General features: G+C 38.9%; 2 protein-coding genes across 2 annotated transcripts in view; one reads left to right on the forward strand and one right to left on the reverse strand.

Moving 5' to 3' along the window:
• NPY1R (neuropeptide Y receptor Y1) overlaps positions 1-475 on the reverse strand; it is an 8,205-nt gene extending 7,730 nt beyond the window's left edge. The window contains exon 1 of the mRNA XM_004685371.2: positions 371-475. The gene's annotated coding sequence lies outside the window, so the exon portion shown is untranslated. The remainder of the gene's footprint in view (positions 1-370) is intronic.
• Positions 476-16,520: 16,045 nt separating this feature from the next.
• On the forward strand, positions 16,521-18,178 carry NPY5R (neuropeptide Y receptor Y5). The gene has a single exon (XM_004685372.2). The coding sequence runs from the start codon at positions 16,527-16,529 to the stop codon at positions 17,865-17,867; it is 1,341 nt and encodes a 446-aa protein (XP_004685429.1). The 5' UTR covers positions 16,521-16,526; the 3' UTR covers positions 17,868-18,178.
• Positions 18,179-20,740: the final 2,562 nt, after the last annotated feature.

A 20,740-nucleotide genomic window follows, 5' to 3' on the forward strand; every position in this document is an offset into this window, starting at 1 on the left:
GACGACGAACTAGAACAAGGGCACCTTCCCACCCCGTCGGCTTTCCTGCGAGAACCGGAGGACGACTGGAATCCCCATCCCGGGGCAGCAACGCTCGGCGGCCCGGGGTGCAGATGCCACGAACTCCAGCTCACCAGCGTCCGTCCTCGCTCGCACCCCAACCAGCCCACAGGCATAGTATAGTGGAGTTTTCGGGTAATTTGGGGGCACCCGGAGACCTGTCTGCAGTGGGAACCCAACTGAAACGATGACTGCGCCTCACCTTCGTTCCCCAGAGCCAATTTCGGGCACCTGCATGCGTTTTCATCCTTCGCCCCATTCACTAGAGATTTCTCTGAAGTCCCCTGAAAGAAGTAAACTTGAAGCTTACCCTCTCTTGGAGTCGTATTTCTTGCTCCTGCTTCATCAAGGGAAGGGTGTTCATGGAAGGGAGCTTTGAGGGGAGAAAAGATCCACTATTCCTCCAGCTCAAATCCTAAAGATTGATAAAGATAGGAAGAGACGCCCCCTTAAAGCCAAACTCCACCTCATCCCGGATCACGTGACCGCGCCCCGCGCGTAGCGCCCGAAGCTCACCCCCAACACACACACACACACACACACACACACACACACATGCACGCACGCACGCACGCACACACACACACGCCCCACCTTTAGTCACCTCGGGTGTGCGTTGCCTAGAAATGCTGAAAAGCGATTAAACACAAAATACACTTACTTAGGCACATACGCACCGTGCAAAGAAAAGTAAGCACTGGTCCCCCGACTAGTCCTGGACTCCGGGAAGGCAAAGCAATTTTAAAAGGCTTTTAAAAAGTCAATGCCTCTGTGTTTTTCTTTGTTTGCAGGTCAGTGCCATCTTGTGGCCGAAGTTATACCCCACTGATAAACCGCAGCATAACCCTAACTCAAGAATGAAAGGGTTGTTATTTGTTGGATAGGAAACGAGAAACTCACCACAACAAACGTGAAACTCACCCTCCTCCACCCCCTTCCCCCTTTTATAAGTGAACAAAGAGAAAAACATTAAAAAGCAAAAGTAGTGAATCTCTGAGATAGCCTGACCTTTTAGTCGTTTCTTTCCACTGAGAAAATGTATTGAGTCAGATTTGTTCCCAACGCTCAGCTGCCTTTTTTAGGGGAACAGGAAGGGAACATTTCCCTGGTGGTCAAAAAGAGGCAATGCCATTTCCTTGGTTTTTGATCTACTACGGAACTGAACACTGAAGAAAAGAATGGGATGGACACCGGTGCGTTGGTGGTGGCAAAACCATCCTGGTGATTCAGACTAATTACTGATTTATTGATTCTAGAGGTTTTACATAGTTCTGCTTTGAAAAGCCAAAGTTGTACATAGCTCACACATACCAATTATTTGTGGGTGTAGATAATAAAATTCCCAACAATCAAACTGTCAAAAAATAAAGTCTTCCTAATAAAGACAGAGAGCAGTGCCTAGAATATACATAAAGGTTTATGTAACAACTGTGATTGTGTTCTATCTTCAGACTAAAAGCAAAACAAAATTCCAAGACATTTAGAATGGCCTGAACTTTACAGTGGTAAGACACGTTTCCTTCCTCTTGTTGTTAGACTGAATGAACACAATGTAAAGCTAAATATAAATGATAACTCATTTATTTATATACATAATAATGTACACACTATCTTTTTCAGGGAAGCTTTATAAGCTATTAGTCATTGGACAATTTTTCATAGACCAAAAGGAATTATGATCAAGAATTAAAATATGATCATGTAATAATTGAACTGCACATACATTTAAAACTCTTACTGATAGTTACACAGAGTAAACACACACACGCACACACACACACACACATTTTTTTTGGCCACAATTGAAATAGTAAGGCATAATTCAGGATTTCAATTCTTTAAAGAGCAATAACTCATTTTTCCATCCACTCTGTCTTTTCCATTCCCTTAAATCATATTTTGTCCTTATGAGCAAGTTTACGCCTAGGTTTTGATCATTAAGTAGATTATTTTTAGCTTATTGCAAGTATTTCAAATGAAATAACTTAATTTTCTACTAAGAATATATTTTATGTAAACATGTTTGCTATACCAGCAAATATTTTGCAGTCAAGAATATAATTTAGTCTACTTTTTTTTAGCTACATTTTGCATTTGCCAAGAATTCTAATAAAGACATATCTGCAAGAATGCCTGAACTGTGGCCATTGCATTTTGTCAACTTCATAGTTTTGTCAAGTGTTTCTCATAAGGAGAATTTATAAAGTTGCATTCTTGAGCTGTTAGTATCACAAGCCAAGTTTTTAAAGATCATAGTCCCATGCATTTTTTCCTATGTTAAATTTTGTCAAACACAAATTTTAAAATGTTCAAATTTTGCTTAGGACTTTTTCCAATGTGTACATTAGAGAGGTTAAACATAGGATAGTAACCACATATAATATAAAATCCTCTTGTAGTGTAGTATTATGGAAGATTTGAAATAAAGGAATCTGAGTTTCTGGAAGAAATGTGTTACTAAAGTGAAAATCTGTGTTAAAGATCATTTCTTTTTCTGCTCTTAAGGGGTCAGTTACATACTCATCTCTTTGGTAATTAAACTAGAAAAAAACCAATTTGGCTAGGAAGAGAACACTTCTGCATTCTGTGCATTTCCTTCAGAAATTTCATAATACTCTGACCAATAAAACATGATTAGGAGAATTAAACTAATGACCTCATATTTTCTTGAGTAATAGACTTGCTCTGTCATTATTTCTGAGTGGTAATTTAATTAATCCTCTATAGCTCTTAGTTTCATATCTTAAGAAAGGAGATATTTATGGTATTTTACATTCCACGATTCAATAGTTGTCTGGCTAAAATGTGTATCATTATACACGCTATTGGAATTTTATCCACTGTAATTACTTTATGGTCCCCTGATGAATTTCTGCTATAAGCATACACGTTCCTGAAATGCTTCTAGATTTTGGTACAGTAAGTTATTATAAATTATCATTCATGTGAAAACTAGAATTCAGATGATATTGATAAGGAAGATATACCAGTTGGGTAGAGTTTATGATGAAGTATGTTGATTAAATTAATAATCTGTGAACTGATTTTGTGTCAGTTTTTCCTTCTTTCTATTACCTGTTACATTTCTTTGAATCTATGATGTCACAACATTTATGTTGTGACATTATTTTATGGATACCCCAAAATGAAAAACAATGCTTCCAGAAAAGCAGTAACTTAATCCCAAAGTTAAAAGTATCAAAGTGTCAACAACAACAAAAAAAGTCTACATCTTGAAACCAATAAAACACTGTAAGAGTCTTTATTAAATTGGTTAATAAAAATAGTGTAATCATGTTATTCAATTGCTTATTTTGTGAAAATAATTAGCAGAAAGAAGCCACATTTTTTTAGTTAAAAGTATTAGTATACAAGTATATAGACAAACAATTATCTTCCTTGCATAAAGGACCATAAATAATGTTTATGGATTTGTTCTTGATTTGAAATGGGACTGAACTTTAAGTTCTCACTTAATTACATAGAGGTGGGGTATTAAGAAACAGACACTGTTGGACTAAAATTCTAGAGGATTAGGACATTAAAATTACTCAGTAGAATCTCCAAACATTTCCTCACAGATCTCATCTTGTCAGACTGCTTTAAATTATGATTGTTGCCATTCCCTTCATATTTCCATTCAAAGAGGTGGAGTAATAGCAGCTGTTGAGGAGGACAAGTAATGCCACCAGAGAACTTTCCCTCTTCAATGACAAAATGTCCATCTTGACCTAATCCCACCCCTACTCCAGAAATCTAAGGCCAGAATTAGAACAGTTGACATAGCCAAAATCAGAAGATCAGACTTGATCACATGATGTGAAGCTAGTTCTCATTCCTGAGATAAGGCAAACTTTCCCAAAGGCTGGATAAGGATTCTTTATGTACATCTAACTAATATAAATGAGCAGAGTTGGTGTGACGTGTTCTCAGGTAATCACTGGGCTAGGGTGATCCCTTTATTAGCTGTTTCTATTCTTTCCTCAGATAGACAGACAATAAATACACGAGCATGGACTATGATACAATCTGACCTTCTTGAGCCAGGAAATAGCTAAGCTGTCATTCTCTCTACTAGGATGGACATGAAAATAATTCAACCACACAGACAACTACAAGTTCAAAGCCTTAATTGTTTTTTAATTATTCTCAGAAATTTTGTGGCACCAGTGACTCCCAATTTCTCTCCTTTTAGAAGATAGTTTCAGAACTCACCCTTAGCCAAGCCTCCATTTCATAGACTTAATTTCAGTCGACTCCTCCTTCCTTCTGAGGTGATTAAAACTACTGGGCACTGACTTTATAACGCCCAAATCCCATATTTTGGTAGTGGATCCTCGAGATCAGCTGTTTCACCCTCCAGCTCCTTTGATTCACCCTCATTTTTCCAAATACCATGCCTAGAGACTGGACACGCAGTCCAGCGTAAATCTCTGAGCTGTTTTATGTCACTGAGTTTTGGGAGGTTTGTCACATAATGATAGCAAAACTATCAATACTTTACTTGCTTGGTTCAACCATAAAATGAAACAAAACAAAACGCTCAGTTCTTCTTTATGGTAACTCTTTCACCAGGGTCATCTTTCCTGGGTATTCAAGAAGATGGTACATTTAATTTCTCTTATTAGCTCTGCAAATATGGTACTAAAATTGCTTTAGTTTTAGTGAGCAGGACACCAATGGCCAAAGTAGGTGGACCCAACTCCTACTTTGTTGCATCTATTCTTCATGTTACATTTCACTCTCTTGCCCACCTTTTTCTCCTGGAATCATCTTTATCTTTGACTTCACTAACTACACCCTTCAGGCATTTTCCTTTCTTCACTGACTGTTCTTCAGTTTCTTCCCCCACCCCTGCCCTGAATTGTTGTCTCATCTCAGTCTCCATTTTAGGCATTTTTCATCCTAGGATCCTGTCATCGGAATGGGTCAGAAGTGGGCCCTGTGTATTAGCCTACGATGATCCCTATATTGTTGATGTCTACAGATCAGGCTAGGACTACAGCTTTAAAGCTAGTTAACATCAAACTCTAAGACCAGCCAAATAAATTTGAGGGTACTTACTGCCTCTTGTGTGCCTGTGTCTTCCTGGGAAACCCCACATTTACCAGAGATCTCATTACAAATCTTCTCTGTTTTTTTTTTTTTTCCATTTCAATATCCCCTGTAATCCATTACATGCATGTACACTCATAACCCTAAATCTCTATCTAAAGTATGGATCCCTTTGACAAATGAGGTTTCCTTAGCAAATGTACTTCTCAGCCGGTGGACCTGACCTCAGCCAGTGTCATCAGCTCCCTCTCAGAAGCCAGAATCTGAGAATTGCTTCCATTATTTCCCTCTCTCATGCTCTCAAATTCAACTGGCCACAGAGTCCCATTGATTTGAATCCATAAATATTCCTCAAGTGTGTTCTTTCACAACCATCAAGCTCTACATATGTGACAAAATTGTTACTCTGCCACTAGCTACTTTCACAGCAGTGCAGTAATATCGCTCCCTGGGCAAAGTGCCTACTTGCTTTCCAAATCTTTCCTGTGAACAATGTCAATTTCCTACTTTTCTTTTTTAAAAAATATTTTATTTATTTTTACATAGGAGAAATGGGGTACAGGCCAGAGGGGTAGGGAGTGTGAGGATCTACCAGAGACAGAGTGGGGAGCAGAATAGGAAGATCTACTGAAATACACTGCTGAGGGGAGCAATGGGTAAGACAGAAGAGGTCTGCTGCGCCCTGTGGGTCACCTCCCTGGTCGGGGATCAAACTCATGCTGCAGTGGCTGCTGATTGCTTGAAAGTGCTGAGGCTTAAGCCCTTGGGCCACCAGGAAGACCCTCATTGTCCTTTCTAACCAACTCATGCTGCAGTGGCTGCTGATTGCTTGAAAGTGCTGAGGCTTAAGCCCTTGGGCCACCAGGAAGACCCTCATTGTCCTTTCTAACCAACTTTCAGCAACATCCTCTAGCACTTCCACACACTCAGCCTCATTAAATGTTTACACTTCTCTGATGTTACACTCACTCTCACATTCATGCCCAAATTCTCCATTTGCTTGGTTAATACTCACCAACCCCTCAAATTTCAATTCAAGGGCCATCTCACCTATCAAGCTCTCTTATAGCACACCGTTTTGCCCAATTCCCTCACAAACTAATTTGCATTCTTATTTACCATTTGCATTCTTACTTAAATTTCTAACTACAGGTTAAGTTTATTTCTAACACAGAATTATTTCACTATAATGCAATCAGTTTTTTATTTGCACAACTATACAACTATACAACTGTGATCTTTAAACTTAGAAGCTATAATATTATTTGGCATGTCATAAGGTACTGCAAAAATTTTTGTTGAAGGATTGAAAAATCCAAAAACAAGGTTGGGGGCTGTCCCTCGTAGTGCAGTTGGTTACAGCGTAGCACTGTGAAGTTTGCAGCAGCCACTTCAGGGAGTTTGATCCCTGCCCCAGAGATGACCCACATGGCATGGCAGACTTCTCTTGACCCACCCACTGCTCCACTCAGCAGTGTACTTTGTAGATATGCCTGTTCTTCTCCCCACTCTGTCTCTGGTGAATCCTCTCACCACCCCTGCACCTCTGGCCTGTACCCCAGTTCTGTATGCATAAATAAATAAATCTTTAAAAAAAAAAAGTTGGACTACATAAATTATGAACATCACAAATCAAATACATTTATTTATCTCAAACATTAGAAAAAGTCTTTGTCAATGTAATTATGGAATTGTGCTATTTTTATTCATACACATAACACATGCATGTAGAGATTTTTGGACATATATATACTAATGACTGTATTTCTTTGATTCTTCTCATGATTTTGGATTTTCTTTTGACTCTGCTTTTTCTCTTTAAGCTCAAAGCTTAAAGTTTCATAAATTTAGAGACACATATAGTGGAGGACATAGCACATATTTTTTCTACCTGCAAGATAAATAACTCTAAAAGCTGAATTACCTGCAAAAATAATGAGTAAGAATATGATAGCACATGCTTTTTTGAAGACTATATCATATCAACTTTTGATTCTGAGCTTATGTTTGAACAGCTCTATAAACATTCCTATTAAAAACTATTCACAACAAACCAACATACCAAAAATAAATAAACTCTTTCCCTTTTGTTTCCACTTAAATATAGCACAGCTATATTTAGACATATGCTAACTAGATTTGAAGCATCAAACACGAAAAATTTAGCAGAGAAATGGGAATTTATTTTAAAAAAGCATTTTTGACTGCGGGATACTTCTCAGCTACAATACTTTTTGTAATGAGTTTTGATCCACAAAAAAGGAGCATTGTGGGTTTACATGATAGAATGTAAATCTCCAGTGCAAAATACAGTCTCTTTGTTTTCTTCTTTTACATATAAATAAAATGTTAAGATTATAAAACTAGATGAAGAATATTCACTGACATATAAGGTAGCCACAACTTTTTAAAAGAACGAATCAAATATCTTTATACAGTTATTACTAACTACAGAAATGAAACATGCCAAAAATAATGGGAAATGTTGTTAACAATAATCTTTCTTCTTTGTTTATTCCTATTATGGAAGGGAGACAAACAATATCCATGACCATCAAGCTTTTCAGAAAGTCTAAAAAGTTACTTTGGTATACATGTATGTAATACATATTTGTTACTTGCATAACATCATAGTATTGTGCTCAAAAGGATTTCAAATCTGCTAGTTTAAACACCTTATTTTACAAAGAAAGTGAAGACTAAAAAGATCAAGTCTAACGTCAGGCCATTATTTGTGGATAAAACCTGGCTGCAATCCAAGTGCTTTGGCAAATATCCACTATGCAAATAATGGATGAGAAATCTGGTTGTATTACTACGTACATGTCCATCACATGTGTATATGTATTTTTAATGTGCAAACACACTTTATACAAGGAAATGTGCATTCTCTCTGGAAATGTGCTTTATATTTAAGATTTATTTATTTATGCATATAGAACTGTGGTACAGCCCAGAGGTGTGGGGTGGTGAGAGGCTTCACCCTAGACAGTGGGGAACAGAACAGGCAGATCAAGGAAACACACTGCTGAGGGGAGCAGCAGGCGGGTCAGGAGAGGTCAGCCACACCATGTGGTCACCTCTGGGGCAAGCGGGGATGGAACTCATGCTGAAGTGGCTTTAGCTTCTTAGTGCTGTGCTTTAACCCGCTGTGCCACCAGGGAGGGCCATGTGCTTTATATTTAAAGATGGACTCTTTATGGTTTCAAAAGGAAAGACAAGGTTTTGCTTACATAGCACAGTTCTTAGCAGGAGGAGGCAAATGAAATTGTTACAGTGCCCTTTAGGAACTCAAAATTATCACTGAATTTTCTAGGAAAATGGCTCTATACTCACAGTAGTTTGGGTTAACTATTTTTTTGAAAGTAGCGTTTGCCCTTTTAAACAAATTGCATGTATTTCACAAGTTAGATCATGTTTTGTCCTAAATACATTCTATACAATAAGCTATTCTTACTCCAAAGAAATCAATGGAGCAATGAGCATTATAAAAATATTTTTGGTATCACACACAAATGGCCCTTGCCACCTCTTTTAAGAATTTTTAAATTTACTATGCTAGAGACAGTAGATGATGTTTACTTTTAATAGATACAAGAAATCTAAGAGAAAATGTATCAAACAAATGATAAATATTTTCTCTAGTTTCTCTAACCTCCATGATTTTTAAAAGTGATAGATATCAAGATCTTGTGCCACTTGGGCTTCTGTGAAGGCACTTTCATAGCTATCTTCCACATCAGTATCTATTACTAAAATGCAGCAATAACTAACAAAAAAACAGTCATACTCCTCAGAGAAATATAACCCCAGGCATTGTTTGGAAAGTGTTTTATTATTCAATAATGTGTCTTAGGAGTCCTCAGTAATTTTAACTTTCACCTTCCTAGGTGATGCTTTCTTCCAAAACTGATAATCAAGAGAGCTGGGAATCAGCCAGTTTAATTTCGTACCACATAAAATCCAAGTTAATTTCCCAAATGAGCATTTTATAAACAGTGAGTAGGAGAAATACATAGAACAGAGGTGGACATTACTATTTCTGTTCCCAGAGGTAGTACTTCCTCTGTTACTCTATAAAACAGAACCAAAATTACTTTATTATAGTCTACAAAGAGTGATGGTGATTAGTCTTGAACTTCTCCTGGGAAATTTGAAGGTAAAAGTACATTGATCTTCGTATATTCCTCTTAGGGTTGCATATCACTGGGGTGTTCAGACTGACAATTTCTTTTTTTGAAAAAAGATTCTTAGTTTGTTCATTCTGTGCATAGTGGGCATGTATTTAAAGAAGAAATTCAGACTACCCTTCTTGAGGCTGGTATGACTGAGCTGTGGGAAGGAGAACAGTGCACAGTTGTAACACATCAAAATCGTCTTAATGACATTGGGTCTTTTATTATTAATATCCTAATAATAAGTTACTTCAACCGAAAGGTTTATATAATCAAATTATAGAAATCTAATTTGTTGAAAACAAACAATAAAATTCATGTTTTATTTCTAATACATAAAAGCTTACAGAATAAACTTGTTGTTTTGAAAATGGAAGTTGTCTGAAAGCCAATTGGTGCGTGAGGTTGTTATATAGTATACACTTACAGGGGGTGGGGATGAGACAGTTGATGTGTGTGTGGGAAAGTGTAGCCCAGTAACTGTCACATGTTGGGCTTCTCAAGGTCTATGAGCCAAGCTTTGTTTACCCAGTAACCATCCTTTCCTGACACTTCCATTCCACCCCTCACCCACTCAGAATCCCATGGACCAGCTTACACTCAAAACTACCTACTAGTGTTCAGCTTTTGGAGAGAATATACCAGCATTCTAGAAATAAAATAGAAAAGAATACAACAGGAAATGTAATTACTTCAGGTATTTAAAAACTCTGAAATATTTAAAAGACTCTGACTGATAAAATGACAATCTATACAAAATCCCCTGAGCATGAAATGCTAAAAAGGAACAAGAGTTGTTGTCTGACTTCTGGGATAACAGTGTTTGCTGCCTACCCTCATCCCCCAATTGGGTTTACAAATCGAATTGCTCCAGGGGATACAGTCCCTGCTAATCCCACAGGATTGCATTCATTAGCAGACATGCCATGCTGTGGCTGAAATATAACCGGTTCCAGTTTTAAAATATACAATAAATAAGGCTAGATTCTCGTGCATGGCTACAGAGACATATGGAACTCTCCCCAGTCTGTCTGTCTGTCTGTCTGTCTGTCTGTCTGTCTCTCTCTCTCTCACACACACACGCACACACACACACAGAAACCTAAAGTATCTGCCAATTAAAGACTGACCAAAACATAAAGCTAACCTGTGCAATTCAGATTTGGACACACTGGGAATGAGAATCACATAGAGGAGAAACAGGAGGACAGGTTGTTTTTCTTTTAAACCTATGACAACACTTCTTACCCCCTCGTGTTCTTTTTTCATTATTGAATATAGTCTTGAGAAGTTTTGATTCCATTTCAACCTCACTTCCCACACCATTGCCTAAACCCACAACTGTGCCTGCTAGGAAAGGCAAGAAATCCTTTTTCCTGTTCTGCCCGGGGTCTCCCCTGCCTCACTTCTCACTTCCTCACTCCAGAAAGGTGCTAGAAGAAGCCTGTCTGATTTGTTTTGCTGGTCTTTTGTTTTCCTTGAACAAAGAGAAACCCTGGGCCCTAAAGCAATTTTCTTGGGAAGCCCAAGCTCTTCAGGACAACCTAACCTCTCAACCTCCCCTCTCCCCTCACCGCCCCCCCCCACACACCAGCTTGAGATTCCGGGCTGGGGGGCTGGGGGGCTGGGAGGCTGGGGGGTTGGGGGATCGGAGCAGAACCGTCGACACTTCACCGCCAAGTTCACTTGGCCCCGGCTGGCCAGGTGACAGGGCGCCATCCCGGGGGCGGGCACCTTCTCCCACGGGTCTCCCAACAGCCAAGCAGGTGCAGGGCTGCTCCCGCCCCCGGCTTTGGGAGCGGCTCTTGTGGAGGAGGCGCCCTGGAGCAGGGTCTTGGGGGTCCCCTGAGCAGTCACGTGTTCCCGAGGCGCCTCTAAAACCCCCGCTGCTCCCCGCCCCTTCTTCCCCACCGCCACCTCCAGGTCTTCCTCCTGTCGCCACCGCCGCCCGGGCGCAGGAGCCACCACGCTCGGCCACGTTCCCCGGAACCCTGGCGCCGGCAGCGGCCGAGGCGCCCCGAGGTACCGGGCTCTGCCTCTCCCCGGCGCCGCACCCCGCGCGGGGGTGGGCCTGCTGCGAGGGGGCCCCGCGGCGAGTCGGACGTCTGTCCCACGTCCCCGGGCGTTTTCTGGGCTCCCGAGAGGACGAGAGGGGAAGCGTGAGAAAAGTAGGGTTTTGGGTAGCGGGAGTCAATGATGAGAGAACGGGAGTGCTGGGAAAACCGGGAAGGGACCCCGGGGAATCCTTCCTTGCGGGACAGCTCCTCACCCGGGGTGCGGAGCGGAACCGCGGAGGAGACTGGCCCCGACTGCTCAGCTGCTAGGCTGGAGGGCACAGGCGCGAGTTAGGGTCGGGGAGGACCACCCCCCACCCCTGCCCAGACCCCGTGGGGCGAGTAATGGGTGCAGCCCCATTGGTGTCTGAAACTGAGCAACGGAAGCCCGCGGGGTGCAGGGGTCTGCGCTGAGCCCTGGCCAGACTCTGGGGAGACCCCGGGCGCGGTCCACCCGGAGCCACGCGGGCGTCCAGCTGCGACGCTGTCCCGCAGCTGGAGCGAGGATGGGAGGCTGCCTCGCCCTGCACTTGAGCTCCTACTTGCAAGGTGGCATATATCCATACTCCTCGAATTTCAGAAAAAAGAAATTTTAGCCCCACCTTTACAAACCCTGGGCTTCTCTGTAAACTGTACCACCTTGCTGAATCTTCCCCACAAGTCTGCTGTGGACCACAGAAATAGCCTAAGGCTCTTTCAGCAGAATTTTGTAGCGCGAATGTAATTGTAAATTTCAGATGGAAAGAAACTCTGCAGTTGGGTTTGAGAACAGAAGCTGGCGCCTGCCTGGGTGTTAGTCTGCTTGAGCAAAACTATATTTTTTATCTATCACGTTCATATGTTACTGGCTTCTGGCTTTCATGGGAATATTTGAGACCATGGAATCTGTCCATTGTTCCAAGATCACTGTAAAATAGGCCATACTTGGTATTTTATCATTGTGAAGAGGGAAAAATAATGTGTTTTATTCTTCTGATTGATTTCCTTTGTGAGAATGTGCGTTTTCATAAGGTAGGAAATTATCCTAAAAAAGAAATCTTACTTAAATGAGGAAGCTAAATCTTTCAGTACCCTTTTATTTCCCTGAAGTTCCTCCTTTTATCCTTTTAAAGAACAATATTCTTAAAATCCTTAACGTCTATTCAGATCATTTCATTTATCTTGATGTCAGCTATAGATCCATTTTTATAGGAAAATTACAATAAATCTTACAGAAACATTGTTCTCTAAAAGTCATCACAGTTTGATGAAAAACTTTTCTTTCTCACGTTTTATTTGAGATTTCAAGTTTGATATTTCAACTGAGAATTCTGATGGTGGAAAATAAAACTGGATACAAAAGAGACAGACAATCTTACAATTAGTCCAGTAAAGGGATCACATTGTCAATATCAAATTTTTTCTCAGTATTTCATTTGTAAAACACTTTCTGTGACTAATATTAAATGTTCTAGTAATGCCACATGAAGAAATATTGATCAATAGCATTATGTTTATCATGTATAAAATATTTTGCATAAAATTGCACAGCATTCATTGTAACACTTGTTGAAAAGCTGAGATTAGGAAACAGGTTAATTTTCTACCTTGGATGTTCAATTGAAAAAAGAAGGCAAATCTTATTGGTTAAGATTTTCCTAGTGTTTAAACTAAGCCCTACCTACAAGGAGACACTTAAAAACTTCAGCATCCCTCTCTTCCAATCATTTGTACTATTAGCATTTAAGTGTGAAAAGTAATTCATTGCAACAAAAATTTACTAACTAGTCATTTAGTGAAGAGCATGATTCATTAGTTGTGTTGTGTGTATGTTTGTGTATCTTTGGGATAGGGTAGGACTAGAGGAAGGCCAAGAAAAGGTTGACTACACAGTTAAACAGAAATAAAATGAATGTTGGATGGGTGGGTGGGTGTTAGGAGAGGGAGGGAGAAAATAAGAAAAAGATCAATAATGTATCAATGCTCCAATAGGTACATATGACTCCTTATATTCAGCAACAAGTGCAAATGAAACAAGTAGAATGCCTTTATTCATCACTCTTTTAGGGTCTTGTGTCTTAGTCTTGAAGCTTGTGTTCACAGTGTTCTTCATAGTACCTTGTGTTACTTGTCTTTATGCCCCCAGAACCCAGCAGACCAACTAGCACATTAGATGTTCAAAAAGTACTAGTCCAAGGAATAAAGGAAGCAGCAGCTAATCTTTTTTAGCTAATCATTTACAAAACCTGCCTTTAATAATTCATTAAATTATTCCACTTTAGAGAGGAATTGTTGCCCCTAATTTTCCCTGTTTCAAGTGAATATTCAAGATGGCATTTCCTTGATCTGTTTACTTACAAAGCAGTGTTTTTTCTATGAATCCAGTATTTTATGTGCCTCTATTTAAAGTTGAAAAACTAATCTACAACAAACTGTGCAGTCTCGGATAGTCTTTCATTTAAATAAAAATGTTTTCTTTTCTTTTTTTTTGCTTTTCTAAAGTTTGTGTTGTTTATGTGGTCACATTTATCAACGAAGACATCTAATTTAAAAATTTTAAGTGCTAGACTATCACGATTATCTATGTATCTCCTTATATAGGGGCCACTTGAAACTAGTCTAATTTTAGTCTTTCCAATATATGTGCATATATAAACAGGCATGCCTTATGAACACACACATTTAATCATCTACCATCCTAAATTTGCTCATAGTCTGAGGATATTCCATTTTTTGTTATTTTAAAGCTGATAAAGTTAAACTACTTTTCTAAAATGATTAGCAGCAAATACTTACTTAGCATCCATTATGTACACTATACTTTGCTAAGCACTATTATTATCGTGAAAAGAATTAAATGTTTCTTTTATCTCAATTAGAGCCCAATAGAGAGAAACAATTGTGAAGGCATCTACATTGTTTCTGCTATCACAAATTGTGCAGCACTTCTTTTGCTTCAAAAATTTCGGGTAGTGTCCTACTGACTGAGCTTCTTTCTTCAGTTACAGTGCCCCCAAAGCACAAAGTCAATGTAGGAACAGCTGATTTCTCTCCTGTATTGTCTTGTAATGGGGAAGGCAGTAAATTAACACTGAGCAAAAAATAAATAAATAAATAAGTGATTCAAAAGAAGAATAATTTCGGATCACAGTAGCAAATAACTTGAACATATTACAGGTATAATAGACAAGCAAGATGTAACCAGGAGGTCATGAGGACTCAAGAAATTAGGGAGATAGGCTAGTGAAGGCTGCTTTGATGAAATGATTCAGTAGATTAGAGTCACTTTTTTTACTGAGTATCCTCTTTAACTCGAGGCAATATCAATATAAATTGTTGATTATGGCCTAAGAATAAATGAATGAATAAAATCCCGAACTTTTGAATTAATTTGTCTTTAAAGGGATGAAAATAGATTCTAGAAAGTAATACAATCTGTTAACATAGAAGATCGACTGCAGAAGTTGTGAACAAGTTAAACTTTCAAATTTTCTCATAGCACATGATGCCTATATCACCATATTTGAAACTTGCTATATAAAAACTGAAATTAAATTTATGTATAATAAATATAGACATACAATAAGATTTCCTATGTGGAAATATAATGATCAGAACCTATAAATCCCTTATAAGGGGTGACTGAAGATTAAAATATTTACTATTAATTTACAAAATATGTATTTTTAAAGCCTCAATCGAGAAATCTATATGTAAAGATACAAGTAAATATATATTGATATGAGTGAAAATGCTTTTAAAGCTACTGATATATAAGCATTTCTGTGATAATGTATAGTCCTCAGAGTTAATTTTCTGGCTTTGTTTTCTCTCTCTCTCTCTCTCTCTCTGTGTGTGTGTGTGTGTGTGTGGATACTGTATAGGAAATACTTGTTAAAATAATGACAGAGGAGGCGCTACTTGTACTCCTCATTGGTATATTGTATAGGCAGTTTTGCACTTTGCCATAAAGTGAGATCAAATCTCTAATAGGTAGCAGTAATTTCACTGTGGTATTAATATTACAGTATTAATATGTTGAAAGGAAAAACTTATAGGGTATAACTATTACCAACTTAAAGTTAAAATATTTTCCTTAAAATCAATTAGTCAATCTTTTTAGACTGACATATGGAATGCCACACCCATTACAAACTGGCACACAGTCCCTCTACCAAAGCCCACACGCTACCCTCCTCCTATCTTCCAGTTCCCTCCCCCCACCATGAAGATTTTCAGTTTTAAAATAAAAAAAAGTAAATTGTTTTTAGAAACATCAGCAGCATTGCTGGTTAGTTGTACTAATTTGTGATGACCTGACATATTTCAAAGGAGTGAGTCTTGTTCACGGAAAGATTTTGCCTTCCATAGTTTTCCCATGGTCTCAGCCCAGCGTGGTAAATATAGCAAGTGCCGACTTAGATTAGTTCTGGATAGTTTTGACATTTGTGAAACCTTCATTTGAACCCCTCACAAACTAAGTACTATTTAGGACTTTAGACTTTTGTTTAAATCTTCATTCTCCTATAAAATACCTATTTAGCACTGGCAATGGGGAAGTAGTAGGCTGTGTGTTACAAGATGACAGTGGATAAGGGCCAATGCCTGCTTTTCCATTGCTTTTAAGGAAGGTTAGCGGGTAAGCACTGTAATTGCAATAGGAAGCATGCTGTGCTGTTTAGCAGCAGGTAGCAATATGCAGAGGATTATGGGAGCTCCAAACTGGAAATCACATTCAATTGCACAGACCAAGGAATACTTTGGGATAGGTAACTTTGAGGTTTGGCTTTCATTCAGGTAGGAAATGAAGGAGTGTTTAGGATTAGGTGACTAGTATATATCAAATATGTTGGCTGGAGAATTAATGAGTTATTGTAAATTAACTATCTTGAAGTTCTTATCTACATTTTTCTTTTATGGTAGCTTTACATAAATTAAAACAAAGTCTGTTATTTTAATACAAGTTATATACTGTAGAAATAATGATAGAATTACACAATGAAATTGTTATTGACTGATATTTACACTGCACTTGGAGCCAATTAAAGATTTCACTAAACTTTCTTACAAGATGCGTAAGGTTATGCCAGCTAAGTGTAAAATCTGGTTTTCCTCTCAGTGGTCAATAGAATTTATAGTGGTCATGTGAGTTTTTTAAATTGCTAATTTTTTTTTTTTTTTGTATCCCTGACAGGACTATAATATGGATTTAGAACTTGACGATTATTATAACAAGACACTTGCCACAGAGAACAATACTACTGCCACTCGGAATTCTGATTTCCCTGTCTGGGATGACTATAAAAGCAGTGTAGATGACTTGCAGTATTTTTTGATTGGTCTGTATACATTTGTAAGTCTTCTTGGCTTTATGGGGAATCTACTTATTTTAATGGCTCTCATGAAAAAGCGCAATCCGAAGACTACAGTAAACTTCCTCATAGGGAATTTGGCATTCTCTGATATCCTGGTGGTTCTGTTTTGTTCTCCTTTCACCCTGACCTCTGTCCTCCTGGATCAGTGGATGTTCGGCAAGGTCATGTGCCATATCATGCCCTTCCTCCAATGTGTGTCAGTTCTGGTTTCAACTTTAATTTTAATATCCATCGCCATTGTCAGATACCACATGATAAAACATCCTATATCTAACAATTTAACAGCAAACCATGGCTACTTCCTGATAGCCACTGTCTGGACACTAGGCTTTGCGATTTGTTCTCCACTTCCAGTGTTTCACAGTCTGGTGGAACTTCAGGAAACCTTTGGCTCCACATTGCTGAGCAGCAAGTATTTATGTGTAGAGTCGTGGCCATCAGATTCATACAGAATTGCTTTTACTATCTCTTTATTGCTAGTTCAGTATATTCTGCCCTTAGTTTGTTTAACTGTGAGTCATACAAGTGTGTGCAGAAGTATAAGCTGTGGGTTGTCCAACAAAGGAAACACGCTGGAAGAAAAGGAGATGATCAATTTAACCCTTCATCCATCGAAGAAGAGTGGACCACAGGTGAAACTCCCTAATAGTCATAAATGGAGCTACTCATTCATCAGAAAACACAGAAGAAGGTACAGCAAGAAGACAGCGTGTGTGTTACCTGCTCCAGCAAGACCACCTCCAAACAGGCATTCAAGAACAGTTCCAGAAAACTTTGGCTCAGTGAGAAGTCAGCCATCCTCATCCAGCAAGTTCATCCCTGGGGTCCCCACCTGTTTTGAGATGAAGCCTGAAGAAGTCTCAGATGTTCAGGAAATGAGAGTAAACCGTTCTATCATGAGAATCAAAAAGAGGTCTCGAAGTGTGTTCTACAGACTCACCATACTGATCTTAGTGTTTGCTGTGAGTTGGATGCCTCTACACCTTTTCCATGTGGTGACTGACTTTAATGATAACCTTATTTCAAACAGGCATTTCAAATTGGTATATTGCATTTGTCATTTGTTAGGCATGATGTCTTGTTGTCTTAATCCAATACTCTATGGATTTCTTAATAATGGAATCAAAGCTGATTTAATGTCTCTTATACACTGCCTTCATATGTCATAATTCTTATTGTTTACCAAGGAAATAACATGTTGAATAAAGTATATTCACGATAACTGTGTATATCTAACAAATACATTTTGCTAAGTTAGGACATTTAATTTATACAAAAGTTTTGGATTGTATGTCAAGTCATGTGAAATGGGAAATAATTTTAATATGTAATAATACAATGAATTCATTTAGTTGAACAAAGTCAGTGTTAGTCCAATTTGGAATTCATTTTAAAAAGTAGTTGTGTTATCCTTTGTTTCATCTATCTTATAAACAAATGAATTGTAATATTTTTGGTTTAAAATAAAAGTTATATCTAATCAAGTCAGTACTTTTTTCCCCAAAATCATGACAAATAAAAATATTTGCCCTAGCCCTCCCTGGTGGCGCAGCGGGTTAAAGCACAGCACTAAGAAGCTAAAGCCACTTCGGCATGAGTTCAATTCCCGCCTGCCCCGGAGGAGATCCACATGGCGCAGCAGACCTCTCCTGACCCGCCCGCTGCTCCCCTCGGCAGTGTACTTTGTCGATCTGCCTGTTCTGCTCCCCACTCGGTCCCTGGTGAATCCTCTCACCCTCTGCTTCTCTGCCCTGTACCCCAGTTCTATATGAATAAATAAATAAATCTTTAAAAAAATTGCCCTAAGGAACATTTAATTTCAAATTTGAGGGATAACTATTATTGGTTTTCATTTCTACTTCACGGGTTCCTTAACATTTACTTTAGGAAAATCCTGAAAACATGAAGTATGCCCAGCAAATCATAACTAAATAGAGATGTATGCCTCAGTGATGATTATGACTATAAATACTGGGTACCGTTTTGGAAATTCTACAGTAAAACACTCGTCTCCTATTACTCACAATTGGTCAAATTCTTAGTTTATCCCCACGGTCCTAGTACACAGTTAACTTACCAAGTAAAAATAGATTTCAGATCTTTTCTAGACAAACTACAACATGAAATATGGTCACTCACATTGGTTTCATGTTTCTTGTGTTTCAAAATGTGAAGTATAAATGGTATCTGTATTTGCAAGTCTTCAGTTATTTTAAAGAATAAAGTGCCCACATGGAAAAAAAGTTAATACGTTTTGTGCTATTTCAGTATTGAGGTCTCATAGACCACCTTACTTATGTGAACTTAATTTTTGCAATCATTGAAATTTTCTGTCCGTTTTGACCCATCTTTTTAAGAGCTGTGTTCTCCCTCCCACCTTCCCCTTCCCTAGATGATGTCTACAAATAGCAAAAGTCGAGGTAGGGGAAGCTGTTCCTCACAGCGCCCTCTGTTGACTGCTGCTGAACTCCTGTTGAGTAATCATTTTGCCCCATTTCCAATTACTCCAGCCAATGTCTGTGCTCTAAAGTACCTTCTGTATCCATCCTTAGAATTCTGATCCTTGGAGCTAGAAGGGATCATGCTTAGTGAAATAATCCAGAAAGAAAAATAAAAATACTGGATGGCTTCACTCATAGTAGGAGTATAAAGGACCAGGGGAGAAAATAATAATAATGAACAACTATGCACCAGAGACATTTTACAGGAATGAAGAAGTGCACTGGATGATGGTACACGGGTGATTTGGTGATGGAAAGCACACGGGGATTACAACTGAGATGGAAAAAGGCACAAAATGATGTAAAAATAAACATATTATTAAAAAATTACAAACAAGCAAAAAAAAAAAAAGAATTCTCCATCCTTGATGACACTGTGGGGTGTAAGCGCTCACTCAATGTGTGGTTCCCTTGGCCTCTGCCACATCCTCCATCTTGTAATGAGCCTAAGATGTCTGCTGTGTGTGGTCTTGCCCCTGCAAAGTCCATTCTGGAACGTTAACTTGGACACTGGGAACTCATGAGAATCTACCCTTTATTGGGGAGAGCAGGGCCAGGGACCTTGGCTTTCCCAGGCTTCACTACTTTATCTACTCTGGGACTTTATCTTCTCTGTCACCCCATGTGACTACTACACTCTGCTTCTCAGTTTCTTTCCAGCCTTTCAAATATGAAAATGGACACAAACCCCTTTCTACCCTTAACTCTTTATCCTGCTAATTTATCTGGTGTTATTTGATTGTCCTCCTCCCATTTTTTTATATGATAGCAGATAGACAAAATGAAGTAGTTCACTGTTTCCTCTTTCCCTCCCCTTATGTTTATTTCTAACATCTTCTCTGCTGTTCAGAACATCAAGGTTTATTATGGGAAAAGAAGGGTTGAGAATAAAAAATAATTTCCCCCATCAATGCTTGGATTGGGGACTGACCCAAAGCAATCTAAGCTAAAGGAATACACTGTTCGGGTACAGCAGAATATCCCTGGCTTTTCTGGCTTCTTGCTGGGCTGGACAAGTCATTAAAACAGCATCATCTTGGGAGAGGTTAAAAAAAAAATTGAATAGGGTACTCCAGAGAGCTACAATGATTAGGCGGTTAATATTTCACCTAGGGAGAAGGGGAAAACCCTTAGTTTAGAGGTCTGGATCACTGAAGAAAGAGAAGGGGATAAGCTCACACAATGTGGAGTGTATGATTTCATCTATACTCTGTAGAAAAATGAGTTTCTTGAATAGGGATGACATTTTTTGATAAACCTATACCTGCATGATACCTCTCAATACATCTTTCTAAGTCATAAAAAGAGGAGCAAAACCTTCTTCTTTTATTAGGAAAAGGACAAAAGCTTAGGGAGTGGCCATCTCTTCTTCAACTAGGGAAGGGCTAAGTCTGAAGGGAGGCCAAGCGCTACTGCGGCACCCAGATCTTCCTTGCTCTCAACTCAAAATAACCCGCGTTCTTTCATGGTTACAGTTTCTTCTTGAGGCCCAGAGGGCCTATAGGGTCATTCATTCCACATACCTGGGTGACTTATCCTAA

Source organism: Condylura cristata, unplaced genomic scaffold, assembly GCF_000260355.1.
Source record: "Condylura cristata isolate star-nosed mole 26May11 unplaced genomic scaffold, ConCri1.0 scaffold00018, whole genome shotgun sequence".
NCBI lineage: Eukaryota > Metazoa > Chordata > Mammalia > Eulipotyphla > Talpidae > Condylura > Condylura cristata.